This window comes from Gossypium arboreum, chromosome 13 (genome assembly GCF_025698485.1).
Source record: "Gossypium arboreum isolate Shixiya-1 chromosome 13, ASM2569848v2, whole genome shotgun sequence".
In the NCBI taxonomy this organism is placed as follows: domain Eukaryota; kingdom Viridiplantae; phylum Streptophyta; class Magnoliopsida; order Malvales; family Malvaceae; genus Gossypium; species Gossypium arboreum.
In genome coordinates, this window is record NC_069082.1 from 125,099,785 (window position 1) to 125,114,373 (window position 14,589).

Here is a 14,589-nt window from a genome sequence, read left to right on the forward strand (position 1 = left end):
GATTATTATAGTTAACTTATCAATCAAAGGAGAGGACTTGATCGTAAATTTAGTCATATATATGAACCCTAAATAAAATACTTCTTTTACCCGTTAAAGCCAAACCATTTATTTACCTAACTTCTATTTATTTTGGTAAAAGAAGACTTATATTTATTTACTTTATTCCTATAACTTCAAAGAAACTCATCATTTATCTTTTAACTTTCAAGAAGAGACTTAAATTTTATTTTTCAAGCATTTCCCATTTAACCTAAAAAATCCTTCCTAATCCAAAACAAAGGCTTAACTATGAAAATATTTAAATTATATTAAAATATATAATTTATGAATTTAATTTAAATAATATTTTTAATCTATATACCTTTTAATGGGTAAACTATTAAAATAATTATTTTATTTGCCTCAAGTTATATTTTAGCCACTATTGTTTAAAATGTTACATTTTAGTCACTTACGTTAATATTTTTTACGAAATCATCACTCTACGGTTAAGATTTTTTATTGCCCAAACGATAGTCCAATATGACAATTAAAATAGGTTTTAAATGTCAACGTAGAGTGACCATTTTCTTCATAAAACAATAACAAAAATAACTAAAAATATCTTTTTAAATATAAATAATTAAAATGTAATCTAAATTAAATAAAAATATTTATTTTGATAGTTTAGCTTGTTTTTTTTTTATTTAATTTGTCAACACAGCGTAATTAAGTTCCACCAAAGTCAACTATGAAGCCTAGTCAACAATCAAAAGCAGATAATTGGCTGAACCGCATCCACAAAATTTAATGAATGGCTACTTCGATATGAATAGAAAAAAATAAAATCATTATTGAGTACCTCAATCATTCATTTGCCTTCCTTCCCCTCAATCATTCAAGCTTTGCTCTAGAAATTCAATTATGGCGGAAACGTTTCTGTTCGATATTGCAGAAAAGGTTGTCGAGAAAATTGTCGGTCTCACTGTAGACGAAGTTCGCTTGGCGTTTAATGTCAAAGCCGATCTGAAAAGCTGAAGGACACCATGATCAGCATTAAAGCTGTGCTCTTGGATGCCGAGCGGCAACAGCACCAAAATAAAAAGCTGCGCCTCTGTATGTGCAAGCTCAGAGACATCTTTACGATGCTGAGGACGTTATTGACGATTTCAAGTGTGAAGCTCTCCGCAAACAGGACGCCATCAATCATCCCAATACCAACAGCTCAAAGGTGCGATTTTAGCTTCCTGTTGTACTTGTTTGCCTCTTTCATTCTCTTTAAGAATGGGTCATAAAATCAAAGACATCAATCGGAGACTAGACGAACTTGCTACTGAGTGGAACAGCTTTGATCTAGGACCGACTAGCGACGATCGACATGTTTTGCGCAGAGAGACTTCCTCTTTTGTGGATTCTTCTGATGTTATTGGTAGAGATGAGGATAAAGAGAACATTATTAGTATGTTGATGAAACCAAGTGAGGATGGAAATATCCCTGTCATTCCCATTGTTGGAATTGGGGTTTAGGAAAACCACGCTCGCTCAGTTAGTATACAATGACGACCGAATTACTAGGCTTTTTCCTTTGAAGATATGGATCTGTGTTTCTGAGGAATTTGATCTTTCTAGATTGCTCAAGCTGATTATTCAGTCTGTAAATAAAGGAGAAAGATGTGGATTCAACACTTGACGCCTTGCAAGCTCGTTTGAGAAGCCTTTTGAATGATAAGAAGTTCTTGCTCGTCCTGGATGATGTGTGGAATGAAAATCAAGCAAAATGGGTTGAGTTAAGAAATTTGTTGAGATCGACGGATGGATTTTCTCGAAGCAAAATTATTGTAACCACTCGGCATTCTAATGTTGTCTTGATAATGAGTCCGATTCGCCCTTATATATTGGAAGGTCTCCCTCTTGAAGACTGTTTGACCTTATTTACAAAATGGGCTTTTAATGATGGTGCTGAGAAACATTATCCAAATCTCATTAGAATCGGGGAGGAGATTGTGAAAAAATGCAAAGGGGTTCCCTTGGCAGTAAGAACATTGGGAAGCCTACTGTTTCAGAAAACGGATGAATCTGATTGGATCTATATAAGAGACAGTGAAATATGGAGACTTGAGCAACATGAAAACGATATTTTACCAGTGTTGAAGTTGAGTTACAATTATTTGCCATCTCATTTGCAACGATGTTTTGCTTTTTTATCCTTGTATAAAAAGGATAAGATCTATTCGAGTGACGATGTCATTCGTCTTTGGATGGCAAATGGACTCCTTGAGCATCCGAAGCAAAATCAAGAGTGGGAGGATGTTGGTAAACGATATTTGAATGAATTACTGTCAAGGTGCCTCATCCAAAAGGAGAACGAATTTCGCTTGAAGTTTACCTTCAAAATGCATGATCTGGTACATGATCTTGCATTAGATGTGTCTCAAAAAGAGTGTAAAATAGTGAATTCCGAAACAAAAAGGGTTGATGAAAATGTTCGACATTTATTATTATGTGATGAGAAGTTGGTTGAAGTTCCACGTGTTTTGGAGGAAATGAAAAATGTTCGAACAGTAATCATCCAATATGCTTCAAAGAGATCAAAGATTGTTGATAAATCTCTTATAAATCTTTGTGTATCCAATTTCAAGTATCTACGAGCATTAGAATTTAGGAAGTCGCCATTGACGGCTTTACCGAATTCCATTGGTACCTTAAAGAGACCTTGACTTGGGCGGATGTACCAGTATACGTGAACTCCCGAGGTCTTTCAATAAGCTTCGCAGCTTGCAATCGTTAAATTTGAGAGATACTGGTTTGAAGCAGTTGCCTGACAGCGTGCAAAGGTTGATTGAGCTTAGATATCTAGTAATAACCATTAAAGCTACACATTTGAAAGAAATACAAGCACGATGTTGGACTTCTCTTCTATCCTTGGTATTGTGTGAGTTTTCCGAATTAGAATGTTTACCTGAAGGAATGCAGTATCTGAAGTCACTTCGGACACTTGTCCTGCATTGCTGTGATAGTCTTGTCTCATTGCCACGAAGCCTGAAATTCCTAACCAAGTTAGAATACCTTGTAATAGTTGGTTGCGCTCAAATCAATTTGAAAATGGATGCAGAAGAGGAAGAAGACAAGGACCTTCAGTTGAGCCTTAAAACTTTCGTAATGGATGAATCAGATGCCTTAACAGATTTGCCACGATTGCTTCTTCAAGGATCTTCTTCCACTTTGCAGCAATTACAAATTAGTTGGTGTCCAAATTTGTCCCGTCTGCCAGCGTGGCTACTGAATCTCACTTCTCTTCATGAACTTGAAATTGTTAATTGCGAAAATTTGTCAGCTCTACCGGAGGAATAGACCGCCTCACCAACCTTAGAGACTTGACAATTGATAGATGTCCGGAGTTGAGCAAAAGATACAGAGAAAATGGGGTGAAGATTGGCACAAAATTGCTCACATCCAAAAGGTTGTTATTAAGGATTAAGATTGAGGAATGTGGTAAAATTGTAATTCCTCTATCAGATTTGATTTCATTGTGTTTGGAAACATTGCATGTATGAAATGTGAAGATGGAGATGGAAGAAGGAAGCAGAGGTTGAGGCAGGGCAGGGAAGACTTTTACTTTATTTGCATTTGGATTTCAGTTGTAATTCTAATAAGTGAGGTTTTGCTTTGGATATATGAAATGGCTTCATGGGATGTTTGTTGGATATGTATCAACTTTTAGCTTTATGCATGTTTATCTGTTCTCATCATTCCTTTCTCTTTATGGTTTAGTATCAACTAATTGTGTTTGTATTTTTAGTTTAATTTTATTAATTGTTTATTTTGTGATGGAGAAATGATGCCGTACTTGTAAAATTAATATGATAACATATTTAATTTTTAAGAATTACATACTTTATTGATTTTATCATGATTATAAAAAAACGTAATTCTAAAGAATTAAAATATATTTACAAAATTTAAAAATGCAAATTACAAAATAATAAAAATTAAAAAATGTTATTCTTACATATTAATAATTTCTTTTAAAATTTTAAAACATAATTTCAAATTAATAACTTCTTTTAAAATTTTGACATCAATATTGTTTTTTTTTTACTCAATCCTTTGCTTGGTAGACTGGAAAAAATTGAAATAGTAAAAAATTGAAAAATATAATTTTTCTGGTAGGAAAGAAAATTTGACAGAAAGAGTAATTATCATTCTAACCATTGCTTAGTAGAGTTGAGAAATGACATGAAAGAAAATAAAATATTTGAAAAAATGTATAATTTTAAACTAACATACACATATCTCTCTCGTTTGAAAAAAATGTATAATTAGTTTTAAGAATGAAAATAACATTAAATCTGCAAATGCTTACCCCAAATTTTGTTTAAAAAGGGCTAACCATGTTTTTAGATTAAGGTACTTTCATAATTTAAGGGATATTATACATTGTATAGACCTCGATACTTTTCTCCAATGTGGCTCAAATAAAGTGACATATCTTTATAATCGTTGTTATCATTTGGTTTGCCTAATGCTCTTGAATTGCAAAATGACGGTCCAATAATTGATAATTGATAAAGAACTCTCTTGTGATAGTGTGGAGAGAAGACAAATAAACCATTTCGATAGTGATTGTTGCCAAATATGCAAATGCCTGCAAAAGCTGAAATTTTCATTTTTCTTCAAGTATCCTATATATAACTGTAGAACCATGCTGTTTTAAGTAACTTTCAAAAACAGAAAATTGACATATCTATATTAGACCAATATCCAAAGTAAATCCGAATGAGAAACTACATTAATCTTAACTTAAATAAAATGAAAACTACATTATATTATTAAATTAAGACTAATATAAATTTTAATTTAGTAACTCTTAATTTTTTTAAAAATTTCAGTCTCGATTTAAGTAGTTAAATTTATTAAATTAAAATTTATTATTTCTAAAATTTTATGCGACAAATATATTATCATATTTATAATATCATGTCAGTTTGTTATTTTTATATAATACTACGCAAAAAGTGTCGTTATTTTAATATTATGGATTTAACAACTATCGTTTGAGTTATGATTAAAATTTTAAAATTCAAAAGTACAAAAACTAAATATGATCGAATTGAAGAAAAGAAACTAAACCTATAACTTATGCATAGTATAAGACTAATAGTAGTGTTAAAGTTGAATTACAGTCATTTGCCCGATCTCATTTACAACGTTGACTTGACATTTTATTATATTTGGAGAAAATGATGAAATATGATATTCAAGAAATCCTACTAAATACACGAGAAAACTTGAAAGAATTAGTATCCGACGCTTACATCCAAATCCTAAGTAATGTAACTAATTAGAGCATGAATTAACCTTCTTCGCCATGCCACTACAAATCAAGCTATAACATAAGGTTTTTTATTATATTTTTCTCTCCCTTTTACATTAGTATTAAACAAAAATTTGAAATTAATCCAAAATCAAATAATCAATATAAAATTTAAGAAAGTAAATCTTCTTCAATTGTGATGAACCAAACATCATATATGGAGAAAAATTGCAACCACTTAGTCCATGATGAAGCTAAAAAGGAAGCCCAATCTCATGTTTTTGGCTTGGAATTACGTTTTTAAAGTATATTAATTTGGAGAAACTTAATGTAATCAATCAAAGTAGTAATAGAATAATTGTGTTATGAAACTTTCTTGCCATTGCAATGTCAATATGGGTAAGTACCTAGATTTATAGCATCTCCAATCACAACTTTGTTGGCTTAATCGTACGGTTCATGTTCAAGAACATAAAAATCAAGCATTTCACCAAGCAATTGTAGCTGTTGAGATGCAAACGGGTGGTTTATATCCTCAATTTAGAATGTTAAAGTTGAATAAATAAGTGACTAAATATGTAGCTTGCCCTTAAATTTTTTGTCTTGACCGACTTTTACCAGTTACAATTTTTTTCGACGGTTCAGATCAAAATTTTAAAACCCACCCCATGTAACACCTCTTAACCCCAAACCGTTACCGGAACGAGGTTATGAGGCATTACCGGACATATCAGACAACTTGCGAATAATTTACAATTAATATAACTTTTATAGTATAATATAATAATTAAGTCCCTATCTTGAACTATCGAAGTTCAAACACGTATTAAAAGTAGAACGGGACTTGTTCGAGTATTCCAAATTTTTTTTTTTATTCAACTGTCGATAATCAATGCATAACCGCATAGAACCATCTTTCTTTTTAACAAACAACACTGGAGCTCCCCAGGGTGAAATGCTTGGTCTAATAAATCCACGATTTAGTAAATCTTGTAACTGCACCTTCAACTCTTTCAACTCGATTAGGCGACATTCGATACGGAGGTATAGAAATTGGTGTTGTACCGGATACACCTCAATAGCAAATTCAACCTCTCTGTCGGTGGTAAGCCCGGTAATTCTTCCGGGAATACATCCGAAACTCACGTCTGATCCTAATTTGACGACCGACTCCCAACCGAATCGAATTAATAACATATGCCAAGTATCTTTGGACAACCCTGCTGTAGTAATTTATTAGCCTTCATCGCTGAAATAATGCGTGTCGAACCACTGGTACAGATGCCATTCACTTCAATTCTATCCCCATTTTCTGTCTGAATACTGAACCTCTTTTTATAGCAATCCAAAACTACCCCATGTTCATATAGGCAGTCCATACCCAAAATGATATCAAAATCACCAAAAGGCATGATCAACAAGTCCACAAGAAACATTTTATCATGTATTATTAACGGGCACCTCCGACATACTCCATCTACTAACACCGTTTGTCCCAAAGGGCTAGACACTTCTATAGAAACTTTAGACATTTCATATTCTAATTTCCCCGATTCGACTAGTTTTGAATTTATATAAGAGTGTGACGAACCCGGATCAATTAAAGCATAAATAGGCTCAGAATACAATAGAAATATACCTGTAACAACATCATGTGCATCGCCTTCTTCTCGCTTTGCACCACATAAGCTCTAGCTGGTACTGCTTCAGATCGCCGAGTAGCAATATCACCGCTCCTTCTACCAAAGACCTCCTCCGAAGCCGAATTACCTCTACGACCCTCGCCTCTAGCAGAGATACCGATCTTTGTGACGATACAGCAAAGACTATCGGTATTCGGACAGTCTCGATAAAATGGTCTCAGAGAACCACATCCAAGCAACCTCTAGTTACTTTCCAACATTCTCCTCTGTGTTTCTTTCCGCAGTGCTCACAGTCTGGAATTTCTACACCTCGAGATGGACCTCTCACACTGCTAGTAGTTACTGTCATCTGTTTACCTCTGCTTCTACCACCTCTGTCTGAACTAAAACTAGATTTCCAGTCACTTCTTGATTCTTTGAATCTCTTCGGTAATGGATTAGAACTAGTAGTTCCCATACGTTTCCCAGCTGATTTACCAATTTCTGATTTTTTATCCAGGCCCAGTACTTGTTCTATCATTTTTGCTCGCTCGACCAGATCAACAAGTTCAGTAATTCTGAGACTTACCAATTGAATCTTGATTTCATCTCGTAGTCCCGTAGAAATCGTTTACAACTATCAGCCTCGGTTGGAACATATTCTAAAGCATACCTGCTCAATCTAGAGAACTCTCGCTCATAATCCAATACTGACATATTCCCCTGTTTCAACACTAAAAACTCTTGCTTTTTCTCTTCGATGTACAGTTCCCCAATATACTTCTTCTGAAATTCTTTTTGAAACAAGTCCCAAGTTACCTGATCATCCGGCAAATGTCTAACCACAGATTCTCACCAGAGATACGCTTCTTCTTGTAACAGTGATATTGCACATATCAGACTCTCTCGGGGGGTGCAGTCTAATTGTTGCAAAACTCTTTTTGTTGTTTCTATCCAATTTTCAGCAACGGATGGATCAGCTCCTTTTAATCCCTGAAATTCCGTGGCACCATATTTTCGTACCTCTTTAATCGGGGCCTGTCTGACAGTAGGTATAGATGTAGTAGCAGGTATAGCTCTCACTATATGCTGTAATGCATCAGCTATATCTCTTAACACTTGTGAGGTATTTATTTCTCTCCCTACGTTAGGAGATTGATTATTTAACGGATTCACACTAGGTGTAGCGATTCAGCTTTCTTCTAATTCTCGACTTCCGTTTACATTTCTGCTCAACATTATCCATTCTTTCATCTGACATTTTATCTATAAAACAAAATCAAATAAATACATTAGCATCCAAAAATCCCGACTCAATTTCGACTCGGCAGTGGCATGTACTTCTAAACTCACTTCCGAGCCCAATTTAGCCCGAGAATCGGCTAAACCGATAGCTCGATACCAACAATTGTAACACCTCTTAACCCCAAACCGTTATCAAACGAGGTTATGAGGCATTACTGGATATATCGGACAACTTGAATAATTTACAATTAATATAACTTTTATGGTATAATATAATAATTAAGTCCCTATCTTGAACTCTCAAGTTCAAACACGTATTAAAAGTAGAACGGGACTTGTTCGAGTATTCCAAATTTTTTTTTATAAAAATTTTGCAAGATTTCGCTTATTTTTACCTAAACCTCCTGCAAATTCAAACCAAAACAACCAACACCAATATTTCACATTCATATAACTATTATTTATATCATTAACAAAATTTTAACTTAATAACTATCATAGCATCATTCAAAATTGATTAAAACTTCATTCATTTAACAACTTAATGTTCATGTATCAAAATATCATGTACTTTCCTTACTATTTCATTTAACCATCTAAATTTTATAAATCATCCTTCACTACCCAAAGTAATATACATATTCAAGTGACTAAACAACACCTATGTACATGCCACTTTTATCCAAAAGAAAAATATACATTACCAAATTTGTGTTGGAGTCGGGATTGTTTTGGATGCTGAGCCGAGACAGTTGACTTCTACTAACCTGCGCACGAAAACAACCGTACGCTGAGTATGGATATACTCAGTGGTATTACTATAAATCGAGTCATATCAACAACAAGTAAAAACATAAATATTAAAATACCTAACAATTAATGTCATATGTACTAATTCATAAATCAATGTATTTTCTCAAACTTAAATTTATATCACTTATAAATATACATTTCATACTTTTCTCTTATTATCACAATTCCAATTTCAATTGTAATTCTTCTCATTTCAATGCCTCAAATTCACATTTCAATTTTTCACCCTATTAACGTAACTTTCGGACTTTGGCGGATACACGGATCCAACCAAACACACCAATATGGCACCCAAGTGCCTCATCGGATAGTTCAAGTAATAATTGACACCCAGTGTCTCATCGGCCTAGTCAAGTAAAGTTGGTACCCAAGACCTCATCGAATCTATCCGAAGAAATATAGTGACACCCAAAGTGTCTCATCGACTCGAGGTCGAAGTATCCTGAACACTTCCAATCCTATGGCATGCCAACTATATCCGACTCAGCCCGACTAGTTAATAGGGTATTCAATTCACTTTCTCAATCCTATATCACTTTCAATTCACAATTCAAATCACCAATCATTTTTCAATCAATACACTTTTCAAATAATTACATATTCCATAATTCACTTATTCAATTCAATTTGATTCAATTTGCATCACTTTCATTTTCACTCAATATTCATATCAATTTCACATACTTACCTCAAGTCTTACTTACCCTACATAACAATAAAAATTCAGCAATCAATAATAATTAAAATTCAAATTATAGTAATACACACCGTAATTCTCCGTTTTAGTCCTCGATGACTTTCTCCTTTCCTTTCGATGTGATGCTTCAGGTTCTTTGTTGGCTACTGAAAATAATAATTTATAATCATCAATACAACATGATTCAATTTAATTCATGGGCCTAAACATGCAAATTTAACCATTTTTAATGTATATATATAATTTCACCATTAAGCTGTCTACTTGAGTCATTATTACTAAATTATTTATATCTTGAGCTACGAAACTCCAAATTAATATCCGTAAATTTTCTTTAAAATTAGACTCATATATCTTCTAACCATAAAATTTCCAGAATTTTTGGTCTAGTCATTTAGTACAGTTTATTCGTTAAATACTCCCCTGTTATTTCATTTGACAGTTCTGACCTCTCTCTACTAAAAATAAATTATCTCATTGTACAGAACTCGAACAAGGTTCTTGTTTATTTATTTTGAAACTAGATTCATTAAGGAGTTCACATATATAAATTACACTCCATAATAATTTTTTACAATTTTAATGATTTTCCAAATTTAAAACAGGGCATCTCGAAATCACCCCGAACCAGTCTTACAAAATTTCAAATATCTCTTGATTCATCAATTCATTGCTTACACTATTTATACTATAAGAAACTAGACTCAATAAGTTTTAATTACATATTTTTTCATCCTCTAGTTCAATTTATACAATTTTAGTGAATTTTCAAAGTCAGACCATTGCTACTTCCCAAAACTGTTTTGATGTAAAATGTTAATAACCAAATTTATAACACCAATTCACACCTTATTCCTATTCAAATTTCATTTAAACTCAAATTTAACTATTAAATTTTCAACATATTTTCTTAATTCCGAATTTTCCTCAATTTAGTCCCTAAAACACAAAACTTATAGTTTACTTTGCAATTCAATCCTTATTTCATTTCTAACTTGAATTCCTATCAATTTAACCCCTAATTCATCTTTTTATTCAACATGAACAATATTTAGAAATCTAATAACTTTCAAAATATCAACTTAATTTCATCAAAACTTTGTTCTAAAGCTTTTAAAACATCAAAATTAAGAGAAAAGGACTAAATTTAGCTTACCAAATAAGTTTGAAGCTTCAAAATCTCAATTTTCCCTTTTCTTTTCTTTCCTTTTCTTCCCTGTTTTTGAATGCTCTCTGTTTCTTATTCTTCTTTGTTTCTTTTTATTCTTTTCTTCATTTGTTTTATATACATATATATATATATATAATATTATTTAATAATAATAGTTAATAATAATTTATAATTTATAATTCAATAATAATCTAGAGAAATCTTTAGATTTTTTTCTTTGTTTGTCGCCTCAACTATACTAAATGGTCTATTTTCCATTTTGGTCCTCTTCATTTTCTTTTAATCTACAATTTAACTTTCATCCTTTATTCAATTTAATCCTTTTTACTAATTACTCTAAATTAAGCTAAATTTACTTAATTAAAACCTAATTAAACACACTACTAGACTCATAAATATTTTTTAATAATTATTTTCGAACTTATTTCACTAAGACGGAGGCCCGATAACACACTTTTCGGTGCCCACAGTTTTGGGTTGTTACATTTCCTCCCCTTAAAAAATTTCGTCCTCGAAATTTTACGAAAATAAGTGAGGATATCTGCGATCTCATAGTTTCCTCTGGCTCCCACGTTGCTTCTTCTACACTATGGCTTCTCCACAGTACTTTTACCGGAGGGACTCGTTTGTTTCTTAATTCTTTCACTTCTCGAGCTAGTATTTGAACCGGTTCCTCTTCATATGATGATCTGGTCTAATATCAATGTTTTCAGTAGAGATAATATGAGATGGATCCGATCGATACCTTCGTAACATGGAAACATGAAAAACATCATGAATTTGTTGTAATTCCGGAGGTAAAGCTAATCGGTAAGCAACTGGTCCAACTCTCTATAACTTCATATGGTCCGATAAACCGAGGACTTAACTTTCCTTTTCGCCAAATCTTAATACTTTTTCCAAGGAGAAACTTTGAGAAACACTTTATCTCCAATCAATATTCAATGTCCCGACGCTTCAGATCAGCATAAGATTTTTGTCTGTCAAAAGCTGCTTTTAATCTCTGTTGAATCTTCTCGACTGTTTCTTCTGTTTCACGAATCAATTCCGGCCCAATTATTTTTCTTTCATTCAACTCCGTCCAACATACTGGTGATCTACATCTTCGACCATATAACGCTTCATACGGAGCCATCTGAATACTAGATTGGAAACTATTATTATAGACAAACTCAGCTAGTGGCAAATATCGCTCCCAACCTGCTTCAAAATCGATAATACAAGCTCGAAGCATATCTTCTAGTACCTGAATTACCCGTTCGGACTGTCCATCAGTTTGGGGATGAAAAGCTGTACTGAAACTAAGTTTAGTACCCAACGACTCATGTAACTGTCTCCAAAATCTCGATGTGAACCGGGGATCTCGATCTGAAATTATTGATATCGGAATGCCATGGAGTCTAACAATTTCTCGAACATACACGTCTGTAAGTTTCTGCAACGACCAATCAGTCTTGACTGCTATAAAATGTGCTGACTTGGTAAGTCTATCAACTATCACCCAAATAGCATTCTTTTTGCTTGCTGACAACGGTAATCCCGTAATAAAATCCATTGTAATGCGATCCCATTTCCATTCAGGAATATTAATAGGCTGAAGCAATCCAGTAGGAACCTGATGTTCTGCCTTTACTCATTGGCAAGTCAAACATTTACTTACAAATTCTACTATGTCTCTTTTCATCCCTGGCCACCAGTATAATTCTCTTAAATCTCGATACATTTTCGTGCCTCCGCGGTGCATAGCAAATGAACTATCATGAGCTTCCCGTAGAATCAACTCTTTAAGCTCGAAGTATTTGGAATACAAACCGATTTGAAACCTCAAGCATCCACAATCATCAATACTAAAATTTTCTTTGTGCCATTCATACCATCTCTCTTTTCTTCAATAATTTGTCATCTTCCAACCGAGTGATCTAATCGATCAAATATTACCGGTTTTACTCTCAATTCGCCAAAAGACTCCCATCCTCACCGATACTAAGCCGTGCAAACATTGCTTTTAATTCAATTACTGACTTTTTCGCTTAATGCATCGCCTACAACATTAGCTTTTTCTCGGATGATAGTCTATAACACAATCATAATCTTTCGAAGCTCGATCCAACGCCTTTGTCTCAAATTTAATTCCTTCGAGAAAGAAGATACTTCAAACTCTTATGATCGGTATAGATGTAGCATTTTCACCATAAAGATAATGTCTCCAAATCTTCAATGCAAAAATCACATTTGCTAACTCAAGATCATGAGTGGGATAATTCCTTTCATGTGGTTTCAATTGACGAGATGCATAGGCTATTACCTTCCCATCCTGCATCAATACACAACCCAAACCACTCAAAGAAGCATCACTATACACTACAAAATCTTTACCCGATTCGCAATGTCAAAACGGTGCCTCGGTTAACATTCGCTTCAATGTTTCAAAACTTTTCCGACATCGATCATCCCAAAAAAGGAACATTCTTCTGCAATAGTTTAGTCATTGGTAGTGCTATCTTCGAGAATCCATTTACAAACCTCCTGTAATACCCACTAAACCAAGAAAACTGCGTACCTCGATACATTCTTTGGCGTCTTCCATGAATAATTGCTTCGATCTTTTTAGGATCAACTCGGATTCCATCTGCAGATACTACATGTCCCAGAAATACCACTTCTGATAACCAGAACTCGCATTTACTGAGCTTTCCATATAGCTGTTTTCCTCGTAAAATTTGTAGAACTATTCGAAGATGCTGATTATGTTCTGTCTCTGTCTTCGAATATACCAATATATCATCAATGAAAACCACTACAAACTGATCTAAGTACGGCTGGAAAATGCGGTTCATCAGATCCATGAAAGCAGCTGGGGCATTGGTCAATCCAAATGGCATTACCAAAATTCATAATGGCCATAACGAGTACGAAAGCGCTTTTAGACACATCACTTTCCTTTACCTTCACCGGTGATAATACCGGATCTCAAATCAATTTTGAAAATATGAAGCTCCTTGGTGATCAAACAAATAATCTATACGAGGCAACGGATACGGTTCTTGATCGTCACTTTATTCAACTGTCGATAATCAATGCATAACCGCATAGAACCATCTTTCTTTTTAACAAACAACACTAGAGCTCCCTGTGGTGAAATGCTTGGTCTAATAAATCCACGATTTAGTAAATCTTGTAATCGCACCTTCAACTCTTTCAACTCAAGGCGACATTCGATACGGAGGTATAGAAATTGGTGTTGTACCTAGATACACCTCAATAGCAAATTCAACCTCTCTCGTCGGTGGTAAGCCGGTAATTCTTCCGGGAATACATCGAAACTCACGTCTGATCCTAATTTGACCTGACCGACTCCCAACTAAATCGAATTAATAACATATGCCAAGTATGTTGGACAACCTACTGTAGTAATTTATTAGCCTTCATCGCTGAAATAATGCGTGTCGAACCACTGGTACAGATGCCATTCACTTCAATTCTATCCCCATTTTCTGTCTGAATACTGAACCTCTTTTTATAGCAATCCAAAACTACCCCATGTTCATATAGCCAGTCCATACCCAAAATGATATCAAAATCACCAAAAGGCATGATCAACAAGTCCACAAGAAACATTTTATCATGTATTATTAACGGGCACCTCCGACATACTCTATCTACTAACACCGTTTGTCCCAATGGGCTAGACACTTCTATAGAAACTTTAGACATTTCATATTCTAATTTCCCCGATTCGACTAGT

At 33.9% G+C, this 14,589-nt stretch overlaps 1 protein-coding gene across 1 annotated transcript; it reads left to right on the forward strand.

The window, feature by feature from the left end:
- Nucleotides 1–1,640: 1,640 nt before the first annotated feature.
- On the forward strand, nucleotides 1,641–3,341 carry LOC128286747 (putative disease resistance protein RGA3; the record flags this gene model as incomplete). Its single annotated transcript, XM_053024387.1, has 1 exon — nucleotides 1,641–3,341. A coding segment is annotated over one exon (1,059 nt), but the record flags the coding sequence as incomplete, so codon positions are not given.
- Nucleotides 3,342–14,589: the final 11,248 nt, after the last annotated feature.